The sequence below is a fragment of the Selaginella moellendorffii genome, unplaced genomic scaffold (genome assembly GCF_000143415.4).
Source record: "Selaginella moellendorffii unplaced genomic scaffold, v1.0 SELMOscaffold_1, whole genome shotgun sequence".
Lineage (NCBI taxonomy): Eukaryota > Viridiplantae > Streptophyta > Lycopodiopsida > Selaginellales > Selaginellaceae > Selaginella > Selaginella moellendorffii.
This window is the reverse complement of record NW_003314262.1, coordinates 3,119,742-3,133,846: the sequence shown is the minus strand read 5'-3', so window position 1 is coordinate 3,133,846 and position 14,105 is coordinate 3,119,742. Positions and strand designations below refer to the sequence as shown.

The following is a 14,105-nucleotide window of genomic DNA, read 5'->3' as shown; positions in this document are numbered from 1 at the left end:
TAAAAATTGTATATATGCATGTTAAAACATTTCATATAAAAGGATAAAAAATTACATTACATCGGATTTATTGCCATGAGCTTTGAAAAGATCTGACATCCCAGGAAAAGAAATGGGACTATACATCCTTTTCTAAAAAACAGATGGAATACAAAATGTACAAAATATATAGAAGAGTGAAATCCAGCAATAGGGCAACCAAATCGTTTTTCAGGACTAGAAAATCTGCTTCATGATTACCCTTTGCAGGCAGATGTTTAGTTCTTTCTCCGCGGTGGCTTCTTTCCATTCAGACGATGGTCTCTTGCAACCAGGAGATCAGCCTTGAAACCAAGGCTCCTTTCAAACTCGTGCAGCAAACAAACTTCAAGCTCAGAGCAGATGCTCACCACCTTTCTTGTCCAAAGAATCCTGTGCACGCCTGCTCTCGCCAAATACCTATCCGCGGACTCGGGCATGTCAAAGTTGATAACATGCTGCCTTCCACTGTAGATTATGTTGGTGATTAGAAGCAAACCACGCTGGCAAAAAGCCCGATTTGTCTCTTCAATGCAGTGCTGTGGCATGCCAGTGTGCGTTGCAGCCACTATAAAACCCGCATTTTCCATCCCAGAAGCAACCAGTTCCACCTGCGATACCGAGTTGCAGTACACTGTCACTGTATCGCTCCTGATCCGAAACAACTTCCACACTTCCCCGAGCTTGGCGAGCTTGTCACTGGCGCTCTTGACAGCTGCATAGAAGTGCTTGACTGAGCTTACGGTGAAGGCTGGCCTGGGAATCCTGCTCGTCTCGCCCTTGCAGAACCTTGTGACGATATCTTCTACACCAGGAGATGGGTCTAGGGAGTGGATCCCCAAGGTCACGTCTCGGCTCCAAAGGATGGAGCATATTGCCTCCACATGTACTTTCTGTGTGGAAACCAGCACATTGGTTTCTACGAGAACGGCTCTGTGTGGCTTCCAAGTCGTGCTGGCCTCGCACAGTGCTTCGTGCATCCTGTCCGGAGTCCCGAGTACAATTCCGGGTGAAAGTTCATTCATGATCGCTGGCTCGCTGAGGTAAGTCACCTTAACTTCAAACAGTCCCAGGCCGTCCACGAAGGCCTGCAACAGCTCCAAAAGCTGAGGAATCCTGTGGCCTGGAGCGAGAACTATTGAGGCGGTGCTTGTTGAATCGTGAATGAGGCCCGGCATGAAGGCCACAATGCCAGACCAGTCCTGGCACACAACGTTGCGTCGAAACACGGAGAAATTCTGGACCGCATTGCAGAAGCACGGGTCAAGGAAACCAGAGCAACACGCTGCTTCTGAAACAATCAAAGCGAACTCCAGATGAAGAAAACAGAAAGAAGCGAAGATACATACCTGGAAGTGACAACTCTATAGCCCGCAATAGCTCTTTGCTCATGTTGATCGCTTCCCAGGGAGCAAGGTAATTGATTACATCCACCTTGGCAGGCCTGAAAATACAGAAGTTTAAGAGAGGTTGAGGCTAAACAAGGCGAACCTGCAAGGAGAAGGTTTCAGTGATACCGGGAGACTGAAAAACAGGAGGGACTCTACCAGGTCCATAACCTGTCAAGCACACCATCAGATCGACTAAAGCACTGAAAGGAGCAAACACCTACTCGGCTGAAAAACTCGGGGTTGTCGTCGTCAACAAGAACAAGCGCTAGAAGTGTCATGCTGGCCTTCAGCTTGCGAGCCTCTTGGGGGCTCGCCACAACTATATCCAGACGATCCAGCATCCACTGGTGCTCCTCCATGTGAGGATGTAGTACATCCGAGATCACCGTACGGCTGAGACATGTGGTGACACGTGGTGGATCTGGAGAGTCACGACTCTCACCTCTGTATGTATAGCGATGATGATATCTGAGCGAGAGAGTCTTTCTCTTCTTCCTTGGTTTACAACACTCCATGCTTCCCACCAGCTTCCAAGGGTGGTAGTAGCAACGCAAAACCTCCACAAAGTGTTTCACATTGGCTGGAGCTGTGACGACGAGCATGTTGTCAAAGACGTTGGATCTCGGCCTGACCAAACGCAGCAGTAGCTCGAGGAGGCGCACGGACTTGACCGGAGGCGGAGCGTCCTTGAACTCTACCAAAAGGAGTTTTAGATAAAAGAGAAGCTTTTTTTTACGGTTTTCTACCTTTGCAGCGCTCAATTCCGCGGTAGATTGAACAGATGTTGTCCCAGATACTGTGCTTGGACAAGTTGCCAGGGATGACAGAGCAGTTGAGGATGATGCCATGGTAACCAAAGAGGAAATCCTCGAGAGAGAAAGCATCAGGCTCTCGCTGCGATTGAATTGGAGCTTGCCTGCGGGACAGCACCGAATGAAGGAGAAAAGGGATGCTTGACGGCACCAGGAGCTCGAGGAAACACACGGGACCCTCCATGCTCTATGGGGAGTATATATTAAAGGGATTCGAACAAGTAAATCCACAAGGGTGAATATTTTCGATGGCTATGGCGTCGCGGTGGCTCTGGATTATCCCCACTCCAACGCCGTGGCTGGATCATCGCCATGGCGATCAAATGCAAACAGGTACGGCACTTCGCATGTGGGGGATCATTACAGTCACAAATCTTACTCCGCCGCCTCATCATGTTTCAGATGCACGAAACAAAGAGCGAAGAAAGTTGCAAAATGCTCGCACGTCAACAAGGATTTTTTGGCATCAACCTCCTTTTCCTGTTTTTGTAGGTATCTTAAGCGGCAGGCAGAAAAATTGAAGAGCTGTGCTAAAAAGTTGTTGGTATGTAATGCTCTTAGTTGAGTCCTGAATACAGGTGCTAGATTTCGAAAAACAACTTTTAAATCTAATCGAGTGGCAGTTTTGGTTATAGCCCACAGATATCTGAATTCTTCTTTTTTCATTTACAGTACGATTTCGAGAAGGAGAAACTTGCACTTGAGGTAGAAGAGGACAGAAAAGCGCAGCTGGATCGTGAAAAGAGAGGAATACCAGAAGACTGAAAATCTGAGCTCTTTAGTCTTAAGAGAGGTTTTTATGTTATTTGTTCTGAAATAATCTTTTTAGCAGGTTTACGTGGCATTTTGGACGCATCAGCTAAGGTTCTGGATAAGATCATTGTTTTATGTGTCCTTATTGCTTGTTTTTTATCGGAGCCCGTCATTTCTGTCGCATTCTCGTGACGAAATAATAAACAACGAGCAAGGACAGACCAAATGTTGCTGATGAAGATCGCCTAAACCAAAACTCGATGCAACTTCAAACACAGAAGACCAGGCAGTTCCGTGTAATATCCGACGAGACCGAGCTTGTAAGTCTTGCGTGCTGCAAAGCTTAATGCTGGTTGTGCTTGTAGATGGAAGGAACTCCAGGTCTAAATTAAAGAGCTTCAATCCCGTTTTGATTCAAAGGTAAGAACTCGTCTTCCTCTTCTCAATAAAATGTCACTGCTTTTTTTCAGAGTGAAGAAGCAGCGGATGCAACTGAGGAACTCCCTTAATTACTATCATAATTGAAATGGCTACTTAAGCTGCGGCGTACTCATTTATGCTTGATTTCCAGGAGCATGAAGCAGCTTCCTCGAGAGAAAATACAACCAGCTCAATGTGGGAGGGAGAAAGAACCTGCCGCTTGTATCTCGGATCGTCAGAAGGAAGCTGGGCGTCCGAGCCTGCTGTAGGCGACAGAGAAGCCAAGCAATGGGACTGGATCTTTATGCCGTGGCTGCTGACTACCGCACTCTGGGTCTGGACGGCGAGGACATCGAAATTGAGCTGGCGTGGGATCCTGTGAGGCGAGCTATGTGTCCTCGATTTCTCTGAAGCCCTTCACGACGATCGACAAGGCATTCTCTACAAGGAGAGTTTCTACCCGAGGCCGTCCCAGGAGCTGCTGTGGGCAACATTCGCGCTTCACTACAGCGATCACAAGTTCGCGCGATGGGTTGAAGAGAAGCTAGCCCAAGCGCTACGGCGACGTACAATGTATGTTCCTTTCCTGAGTTTTGCAATATTTGGATATCCAGTTAATATGCGCGAATAGTCGGCATCAATTTCTCTGGAAAGTTTAGGGTTCGTGGGTGATGGTGATTGGTGATCTCTTTGCAAAGCTTGTGGTGATATAGACATTGTCAACTGAGAAATTATATAGGTTTTTCTAGTTGCATCTATGCCAAACTCATAATAAACTCGCAATTGAATTTGAAGAAAATAAGTAATGAGTTTTTTGGTGGATGGGCTAGGATGTAAACATCGGGCATGCACAATTTTTGGTTTGCTGAATATTAGGCCAGGTCTTCAATTGCAAGGCGTGGCCAATCGGCTCGCTAGCACGCCGCGCAGCACAACTCTTCCGTGTGGCCGTTTACTCCTGATCTAAGCATTAAGGTAGTGCATCAAAGAGCTGGCTGTGCGAAAGAAGACACTGGCCTGGTGCCTCTCTAGCCTTTTGTAAGAGCTAGATGCTAAAAATAGACTCTCGGGCTATACTATTATACATAGCTCATATAACTAATAATATAATTTACAAAAAAAGATGTATAATTATTGTTGACACCCCTTTTTCTCCTGCAAAGGGCAACCAGATCCTGGGACATAGAAAATCTGTTCAGATGTTTAATTTTATTTCTTTTACTAGAGTGACCAACTTTCTTTTTTTCTTGCCTCTTTCATTGAGGTGGCTTCTTTCCCCTCAGACGATGGTCTCTTGCAACCAGGAGATCAGCCTCGAAACCAAGGCTCCTCTCAAACTCGTGCAGCAAACAAACTTCAAGCTTAGAGCAGGCTCACCACCTTTCTCATCCAAAGAGCCTGTACTGCACAAACTTGTGAAGAATCAAACTCGTAATCAAAGAGGCAGTCAGAGTGGTGATGTGGATTAGGACTGTAAGGTGGTGGAGCTACAGCACATGTAGAGGATTTTGAGATCCTGAGAATCTCAAAGCTGGAGAATAATTTTGGTGATTATAGATTCCTGGAAAATCATTATGAACTTACACATTATTCTTTCTCTTGCCTATCTCTAGCCGTGGTGGCTTCTTTCCATTCAGACGATGGTCTCTTGCAACCAGGAGATCGGCCTCAAAACCAAGGCTCCTCTCGAACTCGTGCAGCAAACAAACTTCAAGCTCAGAGCAGATGCTCACCACCTTTCTCGTCCAAAGTCTGCTTTGTACGCCTGCTCTCGCTAAGTACTCATCCGCAGACTCGGGCATGTCAAAGTTGATCACATGCTGCCTCCCGCCGCTGTAGATTATGTTGGTGATTAGAAGCAAACCACGCTGACAGAAAGCCCGATTCGTCTCTTCAATGCAGTGCTTTGGCATGCCAGTGTGCGTTGCAGCCACTTCAAAACCCGCACTTTCCATCCCAGAAGCAACCAGTTCCACCTGCGATACCGAGTTGCAGTAGACTGTCACTGTGTCGCTCCTGGTCCGAAACAACTTCCACACTTCCCCGAGCTTGGCGAGCTTGTCACTGGCGCTCTTGACAGCTGCATAGAAGTGCTTGACTGAGCTTAAGGTGATGCCTGGCCTGGGAATCCTTGTAGTCTCGCCCTTGCAAAACCTTGTTACAATGTCTTCTACGTCGGGAGATGGGTCTAGCGAGTGGATCCCCAAGATCACGTCGTGGCTCCAAAGGTTGGAGCATATTGCCTCCACATGTACTTTGTGTGTCGAAAGAATCACATCCGTCTCCACCAGGACCGCTCTGTGTGGCTTCCAAGTCGTGCTGCCCCCGCACAGTGCTTCGTGCATCCTGTCCGGAGTCCCGAGGACAATTCTGGGTGAAAGTTCATTCGTGATCGCTGGGAGGCATGCCACTTGAACTTCAAACAGTCCCAAGCCGTCCACGAAAGCCTGCAACAGCTCCGCAAGCTGAGGAATCCTGTGGCCTGGAGCGAGAACTATTGAAGCAGTGCTTGTGGAATCGGGAATGAGGCCCGGCATGAAGGCCACAATGCCAGACCAGTCCTGGCACACAACGTTGCGTCGAAACACGGAGAACATCTGGACCGCATTGCGGAAGCACGGGTCGAGCAAACCAGAGCAACACGCTGCTTCTGAAACAATCGAAGCGAACTCCACCAATCACTAGAAGAAAAAAGAAAGAAAGAGAAAGAAGCGAAGATACATACCTGGGATTGACAACTCTATAGCCCGGCGTAGCTCTTTGCTCATGTTGACCGCTTTCCAGGGAGCAAGGTAATTGATTACATCCACCTTGGCAGGCCTGCAAATACAAAAGTTTGGGTGAGGCTAAACAAGGAAGGCAAACCTGCAAGGGGAAGATTTCAGTGATGTCGGGAGGCTGAAAGACAGGAGGGACTCCACCAGGTCCATAACCTGTCAAGCACACGGATCAAGTAACGCACTGAAAGAAGGAAAGGAACAAAACACTTACCTGGCTGAAAAACTCGGGCTTGTCGTCGTCAACGAGAACAAGCGCGAGAAGTGTGATGCTGGCCTTCAGCTTGCGAGCCTCTCGAGGGCTCGCCACAACTATATCCAGACGATCCAGCATCCACTGGTGCTCCTCCATGCTTCCCACCAGCGTCCAAGGGTGGTAGTAGCAACGCAAAACCTCCACAAAGTGTCTCACATTGTCTGGAGCTGTGACGACGAGCACATTGTCCAGGACGTTGGATCTCGGCCTGACCAAACGCAGCAGTAGCTCGAGGAGGCGCACCGCCTTGACTGGAGGCGGAGCGTCTTTGAAGTCTACAAGAAAAAAGGATTTTTAGATCACAAAGAAGCTTTATTTACGGTTTTCTACCTTTGCAGCGGATCTCCTGGTAGATCGAGCAGATGTCTTCCCAGACATTGTGCTTGGACAAGTCGCCAGGGACGACAGAGCAGTTGAGGATGATGCCATGGTAGCCAAAGAGGAAATCCTCGAGAGAGAAAGCATCAGGCTCTCGCTGCGATTGAATTGGAGCTTGCCTGCGGGATAGCACCGATTGACGAAGACAAGGGATGCTTGACGGCACCAGGAGCTCCAGCGCTGCCGCTGCCTGCCGATGGAAACACACGGGATCCTCCATAGCCGCAAGGGTAGAGAGAGAGTCACCGTAAGGGATTCGAACGATACGGAGAGAGGAATGGCGCCATAATCATTGATGCCTATAGCGCTCTCGCCATTCCTCTCGCCTTCCTGTTCGTGTTTGCTGATCATCACAGTCACAAATCTTGCTGCGCCGCAGCCGCCACCGCCACTGGATCGCCAGGAATCCGACCTGCGGGAGAGCAAAGTGTCGCGCTTAGAGCTTCTCTTAGTTGAGTCCTGAAAAAGAGTCAATCTTCATGTGTTTGCGTATGAGTAGCGGGAAGACTTACACGATGCAAGGTTCTGATAATCATCCTGGTATCATCCGAGACGTTTTTGACAGCATGTTCCAGGTTTGCTGGAGATCGAAACCCGGAACTGTGTGTTGCTGACTTCTGTTCATTTAGAATTCTAACAGGGAGTTCCTAGTTCGTGTTTCTTACATGGAGATTTATAGCGAAGAGATGAACGGCCTCTTAACACGAGAATTTCAAGGTAACATTTGCAAGTATTTCTCACATTGCAAGTGTTTCTCACATTCTTACACTTCATTGTACAGAAGGGGTTGTTTGTTGCTGGACTCAGAGAGGAAGTTGTTAACAGTCCTGACCATTCTTAAAGCTTGGAGAAGGTAGGGGTACTGACATTGTTGCAGCACACGTCATTTTGGCGAGACGAACATGAACAGAGACAGTAGTCGATCTCACTCTATATTTCGGATGGTATGTATCGTGAATCACGCACACAGGTCATTGACAACAACAGAAACAGGACTCTGTTCGAGTGTGGTAAGCCTAGAATTTTACGATCTATACGTTTGCACTATAACTTGTGCTTTTCAGAACCTGGTAGATCTAGCAGGTTCTGAGCATGTTGCAAAAACAGGAGCTGGAGGATTTCGACTTAAGGAGGGACAACACATTAGCAAAAGTCTCATGACTATTGGAACTGTTAGAAATAAGCTGAGCGAGGGTCCAGGAAAAGGTAACACTTTCCTCCTCCTAGCTTCATTGTTTTTTCACATATTCCAATGATAAAGGTTATATAGCGTACCTGGACAGCAAACTGATGCGCATTCTTTAATCCTCTTTAGACGGTAACACACTGGACCAAAAACATGTTTTTGAAAGAATGCTGCAGTTCGATATTGAATGCAAGTTGTTTATCCACAATGCAGAATGCTAGCTTCAGGCTACCGAATCTTTGAGAACATACCACGGTCTTTTTGGTCCAACAATGCCAAAGAAGCCACCAGAGGTTATCTTTGATCTAGGGCTCATGAACCAGGCCAAGAGATTCTTTAATGAGGTGCCACAGCGAGATCTTTGCTCGTAAGGTCACCATTACACCGGGTGAGGTAACACGTCAGCTACTCAGTGCGTCAAAGTTTCGTATTGTTTCAGAAACACACAGACGAAACAAAATAACAGTTCAATTTGCCTCGAGATCGAAAAAAGCTTCACATGCACGCACGTCAATGAGGTATGGATCCCGGAGGCGCAGTTTGCAGCTGACCAGCTTCTCATGCGTATTTTTTCATTTCCTGTTTTTGTAGATACAGCTCTTCTTAAGCGGCAGGAAAAAGAAATTAAAGAGCTTCGTGATTAGTTGTGGTGTCTTCGCTCTTAATGTTCTTATTTGAGTCTTGAAAACTTATTTTAGGGGCCATGTTCAGACGATTAACTTTCTCCTTTTGCAGTGAGTTCTTAAGTTCAGCAGCTCGAGATGACCATTCGAAGGTGGTTTGTCCTCGGTTTTAATGGTATTTGTTCTGGACTACTTTTATCCGTACTTTTATCAGCAGGTTACTCGCCGAGAGACATGGTCCCCGCGACAAGTCATTTAACAATCGTCTTCGTGAATGTAGGACTTCGCAGGTAAATAGTTATTGTTTGTTGTCGCATGTTTAACATTTTTATAATTTTTAGTTGCGAGCAACTGCTTAATGAAATTCAGAAACGGAAGACAATATATGAATTGGCCGTTGACCCGTGTTCTCTTGGAGGACAGACGCTTTAACGTGTGAATTGTTCATTGGGATATATGCTTGATTTGTAGGAAACATCAAAAAACAGCAAGAACAAGCAAGAGCTAGACAAAGCTGTGGAGCAAAAACAACTACTGGAGGAGAGGGACACAGCTGCATGAACAACCACCGAGCTTCTAAGCGATTGAATTCTTCCGGGTAAATTTTACATTCCAAGGTGCAAGGTTTACTAGCTTTACTTTCCTATAGGAACACTGGGCTCTCAGATAGCAATCGATGGAACTGCAGTTACCAAACTTCAAAAAGTTCCAAAACGTATAACATAACAATTACAGGAAGAGAAACACAGTCGAGGATCAAGAGGAAGCCAACAACGAGCTTAACTGTCACAGGTACCATGAAAATGTCATGTTCCGATTGTTTTTCCTCTTGAATTCATAGGAGCGGAGGTATAGATATGGAAAAGTCAAGGAGCTCTCTTTGCGTCTTCTACTATCCAGAAACTATGTTTCGGAGTTTTTATCCGAATTACCGATCGCGTGATCTAGCTCGAACTCCTGGACAAAGGAGTGCACGGGAATGTGAAGTTTGCTTTCAAGGTAGGAGAATCAGAGGAGGAGGACTTGGAGCGCGAGTATGATACGCACAAGGTCGTGTTCGAGTCATGTAGCCGGGTTTCTTCCACGGTCCAGGTCGCTCGCCTCATCGCATTCTTTTCTAGTGCAAACGAGATTGCAAGATCGCTCAACGTCCAGCTCTGTGGCTTGAAAGCCTACGATGTTCCGGTCATCGTCATGGAGAAGCTGGAGACGTTGCCATTGTCGGTTCTCTCAGATCACTTGTGGGAGGGGAACGGATCGTCAAAAGGAAGCTGGGCTCCCGAGCCCGCTGTAGGCTTCACAGAAGCCGAAGCAATGGGACTGGATCTTTGCGCCACTTGGGGGGCGATTCACTGCACACCTCCACCGCACTCTGATCAAAATTCAGCTAGCGTGGGATCCTGCGAGGCGAGAACCGAAGGTGTGTGTCCTCACAACGAGAGTTTCTACCCGAGGCCGTCCCAGGAGCTGCTGTGGGAAGCGTTCGCGCTTCAGTACGGCGATCACAAGTTCGCGCTGAAGAGATCTACAGCGACGAGAGGGAGGAGCTCTTCGAGAATTTCTCATGAGCTAAGATCATTGTTTTTTTTCTCTTAGCTAGAAAACTATAGAGATCGATGGCTGTTGTATCAAATTGTTGCCTCTCTTGGTGTTAGCTAGCCCAAGAGCTACGGCAACTTACAATGTACGTTCCTTTCCTTCGTGATCGATCCATAGCCCGCGAATATCCAGTTGCCGGGCGAGAATATGCCAGTTTTGTTTCCCGCGAATATTCGGCGTCAAACACACAAAAAAGTTTGTCTGGCCACGTAGGGCTTTCTCTGGAAATTTTAGGGTTCGTGGGGGGCGTGTTGCGGATATGGGGATCGGCGACGCACCTTCGGATCTCTTTGCAAAGCTCGCGGCCGCGGGCGGCGCAACCAGATCCTCCTCCATCGGCGCCCGCGGCAAGAGGAAGTCGGATTGCTGCGCGCCGCTGGAATGCCCCCTCTCCATGAAGCACGCCAGGGCCGCCGACGGCTCCAAGATCCCTAGTGCTGCTCCTTCCCCCGCCGCCGGGATCGCCACTGCCAGCGCCGCCTCGCCGCCACCCAATCTTCTCCACCACCACCACAGTCACTCCGCCGCCGCCGCCGCCGCCGAGGAGGAGGAATCCGACCTCGCCCTGGCTTCCGGCGCCGCCGCGGTTGGGGCGATCGATGATTCGTATCCCTACGCTTGCGAGGGCGAGGATGGCAGCGGCAGCAAGCGGCGGATCTTGCCGCTGTGGGTGTCGACGATCGATGGCGGCGAGCACGAGTGGGAGGCGACGGCGCCCTGGAACGTCTTCACCAAGGGTTTCTTCCACGTCCGTGGCTCGGATCTTCGCGCGGGCTACTGGGTCTACTACAAGGGCCACTGCGTCGCGCGGGCGCTGGTGTGGAACGACGAATTCGACGAGATGAGGTACGAGCACCAGGGCTACTCGCCGATGATGCGAGGATTGGACAAGGGCAGCGTGTCGGCGGTGTCGGTCGGATTGATGGCCATCCTGGACGCCATCGCCTGGTCCAGGAGCTTGCTTCCATTCGCGCAGTGGCACATCTACGTGGACAATGTGGACGCGCTCAAGCTGGTGGACATGTACCAGAGGAACCTCCAGTTCATGAAGTTCCACCCCGAGAGGCCGCTGCTGGATCTCATCGTGGACGCTGCGCAGTCTGGCCGGATCCACTTGCACAAGAAGTGACGGGAGTGGATTGGATCGGATCCATCGTCGCAAGAGAAGCCATGATCGATCAATCAATCCAACAGGAAGGAAAAGGAAGAACGCGAACAAAATCCAGCAGGGATGAAGGCGAGAAGATGAAAATTGGATTTTTTACAGCCGAGAAAAACAAAGGAAAAAAAAAATGGAGTGAAAAGAGAGCTACTTCTCCTCAGTGTTTATACCCAAAGCATCAAAGAGCGCAAATTCCTTTTTGTAAATACCAAACAATAGGAAGAACACCCTCTCTTTTCTTATCAGCTGATCTATCTTGTTAACACAAAGCCCAAAATTTTCACACAAAAAGAGTTAGAGAAGAAACCAAAACTTTTTTTTTTCTTTAATAGTACCTAGCCTGTGCTGCTGCGCTGCTGTTTATGCTGGCTGCCAGCAAGATGAAAGCAAAAGAACCAAGTAGAGAAGAAGTAGAAATAGAAGAAAAGTGAAGAAAAAAAACGAGAAAAAAAAAAATTTTCGCCACATACCGACGCGATGATCCATCTTTCAATCAAGTATGAGCCGTTTGAGCAGCCGACGAGGACGCTGGCGGTGGCTGCTGCGAGTAAGACTCTGATCCTGGAGCACTGGCAGCAGCAGAATTCGCAGCGGCATTCGCAGCTGCTGCTCCTCCCTCGGCTGCTTGAGCATACTGTCCCGATTGATCGTAAGCATAGGACTGATCATACTCGTAGCCATAGCCAGTAGCACCAGCGTACTCTTGATCCTGGTTGTAGCCGCCCGCCTGGTTGTATCCTGATTGATCGTAGCCTTGCGGGTACTGCTGGTCGTACGGTGCTTGCTGGTCGTAGTAGTACCCCTGCTGTCCATAGTTGTAGTTTGGATCGCCCTCGTTTTGCTGGCCGCCACCCTCCGAGTTTTGGTAGTAGTCGTAAGAGCCACCCTGCTGTTGGTTTTGGTCCCAGTAGTTTCCATACTGCTGTGAGCCGTAGCCTTGCTGCTGCTGGTAGCCATAGCCGGACTGGGACTGTGACTGACCACCCCAGGCCGGTCGAAAGCCTTGCTGGTAGCCTCCGGCCCTCGAGCGTCCCTGCAAGGTCAGTGTATACTTAGCATAAACAGACACAAGCACAGGCATATAGAATGCAAGGAAGAAAGTATAAGAACAAAGAAGAGTTTTCGAAAGCATAGATAATGTGACTACTCTAGAGACCTCAAGAAACATACCATTGGGAAAAGAGTATCATGGTTTTTTTTTCACACTGCTGATGAGACGAACTTTTGCCTCCTAATGCTTACTGTTGAAGGTTAGAGCCGCACAGAGAGAACAAAAAGGGGACGGCAAATTTTCGCAAGGTTGTCTTACCAAGCAAGCAAAATGAAATGGTTACAAGCCAGGAGGACGACACGACTTCCAAGAATGCTATCACCAAACCTGAAATACTGATAAGAAATACCTCTCCAATGACATCTTTGATCATGTCAGTTGCAATGTCGGTCTGTTGCTTGGTCCCTACTAACGTCACGATCCTCTCCGTGGCACCTGGCTCCGTTTCTCTATCATGTTGCACCTAACAGGAGAAGAAAAACGTTAGGAAAATCTCCAGCCCGTTGGCTAACACAACTATAGACTTGATACCTGAATTCGTGCCCCGGATGTTTGTTGGAGATTTCTAATGGTCTCACCACCTTTCCCGATGATCAGACCGACCTGTGACGAAATCTAGATTAAAATAGCTCCAGCAAAGACTGCATAAAGAACCTTGTTATTTGGAACCCGGACGTGTATTGGATCTCCAACACTGCCAGTGCCTCCACCTCCCACGGGTCCTCCCACGATACCCTGCTGCAAAACAAGCGTTACCTTCAGCTCCCTTGCAAAAGAGAAAGACCAAAAGGCCAGAGAAGAAAACAAAAAAAAAAGACTTTCGCGTACATCTCCCACGACTTCTCTGATAAGTTGCTCGGCCCGAGAAATCTGTTCAGGGGTACCAGTGAGCTCAACCTGCCTTGTTACTGCGCCCGGATCAGCCTCGGCATCTCTGGTCACTTGAATCTTAGCACCGGATTGCTGTTGCAAGGTCCTGATAGTCTCACCTCCCTTGCCAATCACGAGCCCAACCTGCAAAACCAAAAAAACTCATAAGATCAAAAAAAAAAAAAAAACAACAACAAAGGAACTTCTCGATACAAACCTTGGTATTAGGAACGTCCACTCTCTTAGTCTGGTGCTGGACGTACGAATCTGAAGGAGGCCGATCATCTAAATGAAAATTAAAAAGGGGGAAGAACCAAAGAAGATTGAGGATCGTCCTTTCTAGCAGCAATCAACCAACAGTAGCGAGTACCTTGATGCCCATAGTGTCCCCCGGCGCGCTCCACATTGCTGGCCACGCCATCGTTGTCATCCGCGCTCGTCCGGGCTCTCTTGTACTCCACTTCCCCAACCAGGCGCGCGGCAATCTGCTCGGCGCGCTGCTTCGCCGCCTCGAAGCCCGAGAGAGGAGGAGGGACGCTCTTGTAAGACGGGCGCTGGCTGTCGGAAGAAGGCGGCGGCGGCGGAGGAGGACGCTGCTGCTGTGGCGGCTGCCGCGGTGGCGCCTCCACTGGCTCCTCGTATTTCCGCTTACTGGAGGCCATCCGTGGGGACGAAGATCGCCGCTCGTAGTCGCCATGAGCTGGGCGCCCGCTCTCCGCCATAGCTGCTGTACCCCCAAAGCCCTAATCCAAATGTACAAACCCTAATACTGGTGCCGGGAATATACTTCTCTCTCCTAGCTTGGGGCT

At 48.7% G+C, this 14,105-nt stretch overlaps 1 protein-coding gene across 2 annotated transcripts; it reads right to left on the bottom strand.

The window, feature by feature from the left end:
* Positions 1 to 11,559: 11,559 nt before the first annotated feature.
* Positions 11,560 to 14,036, bottom strand: LOC9630476 (far upstream element-binding protein 1). Of its 2 annotated transcripts, none has more exons than XM_002961509.2 (7): positions 13,667 to 14,036; positions 13,514 to 13,581; positions 13,255 to 13,440; positions 13,081 to 13,164; positions 12,958 to 13,029; positions 12,776 to 12,889; positions 11,560 to 12,408 (listed from the first exon to the last, which is right to left on the bottom strand). In XM_002961509.2, exons 1-7 carry the CDS (start codon positions 14,016 to 14,018, stop codon positions 11,869 to 11,871), a joined length of 1,416 nt encoding a protein of 471 aa, XP_002961555.1. In that variant the 5' UTR covers positions 14,019 to 14,036; the 3' UTR covers positions 11,560 to 11,868. The 2 variants fall into 2 exon arrangements, with proteins under 2 accessions (XP_002961555.1, XP_024539994.1); XM_024684226.1 differs by having other exon boundaries at positions 13,081 to 13,161.
* Between the last annotated feature and the right edge of the window lie 69 nt (positions 14,037 to 14,105).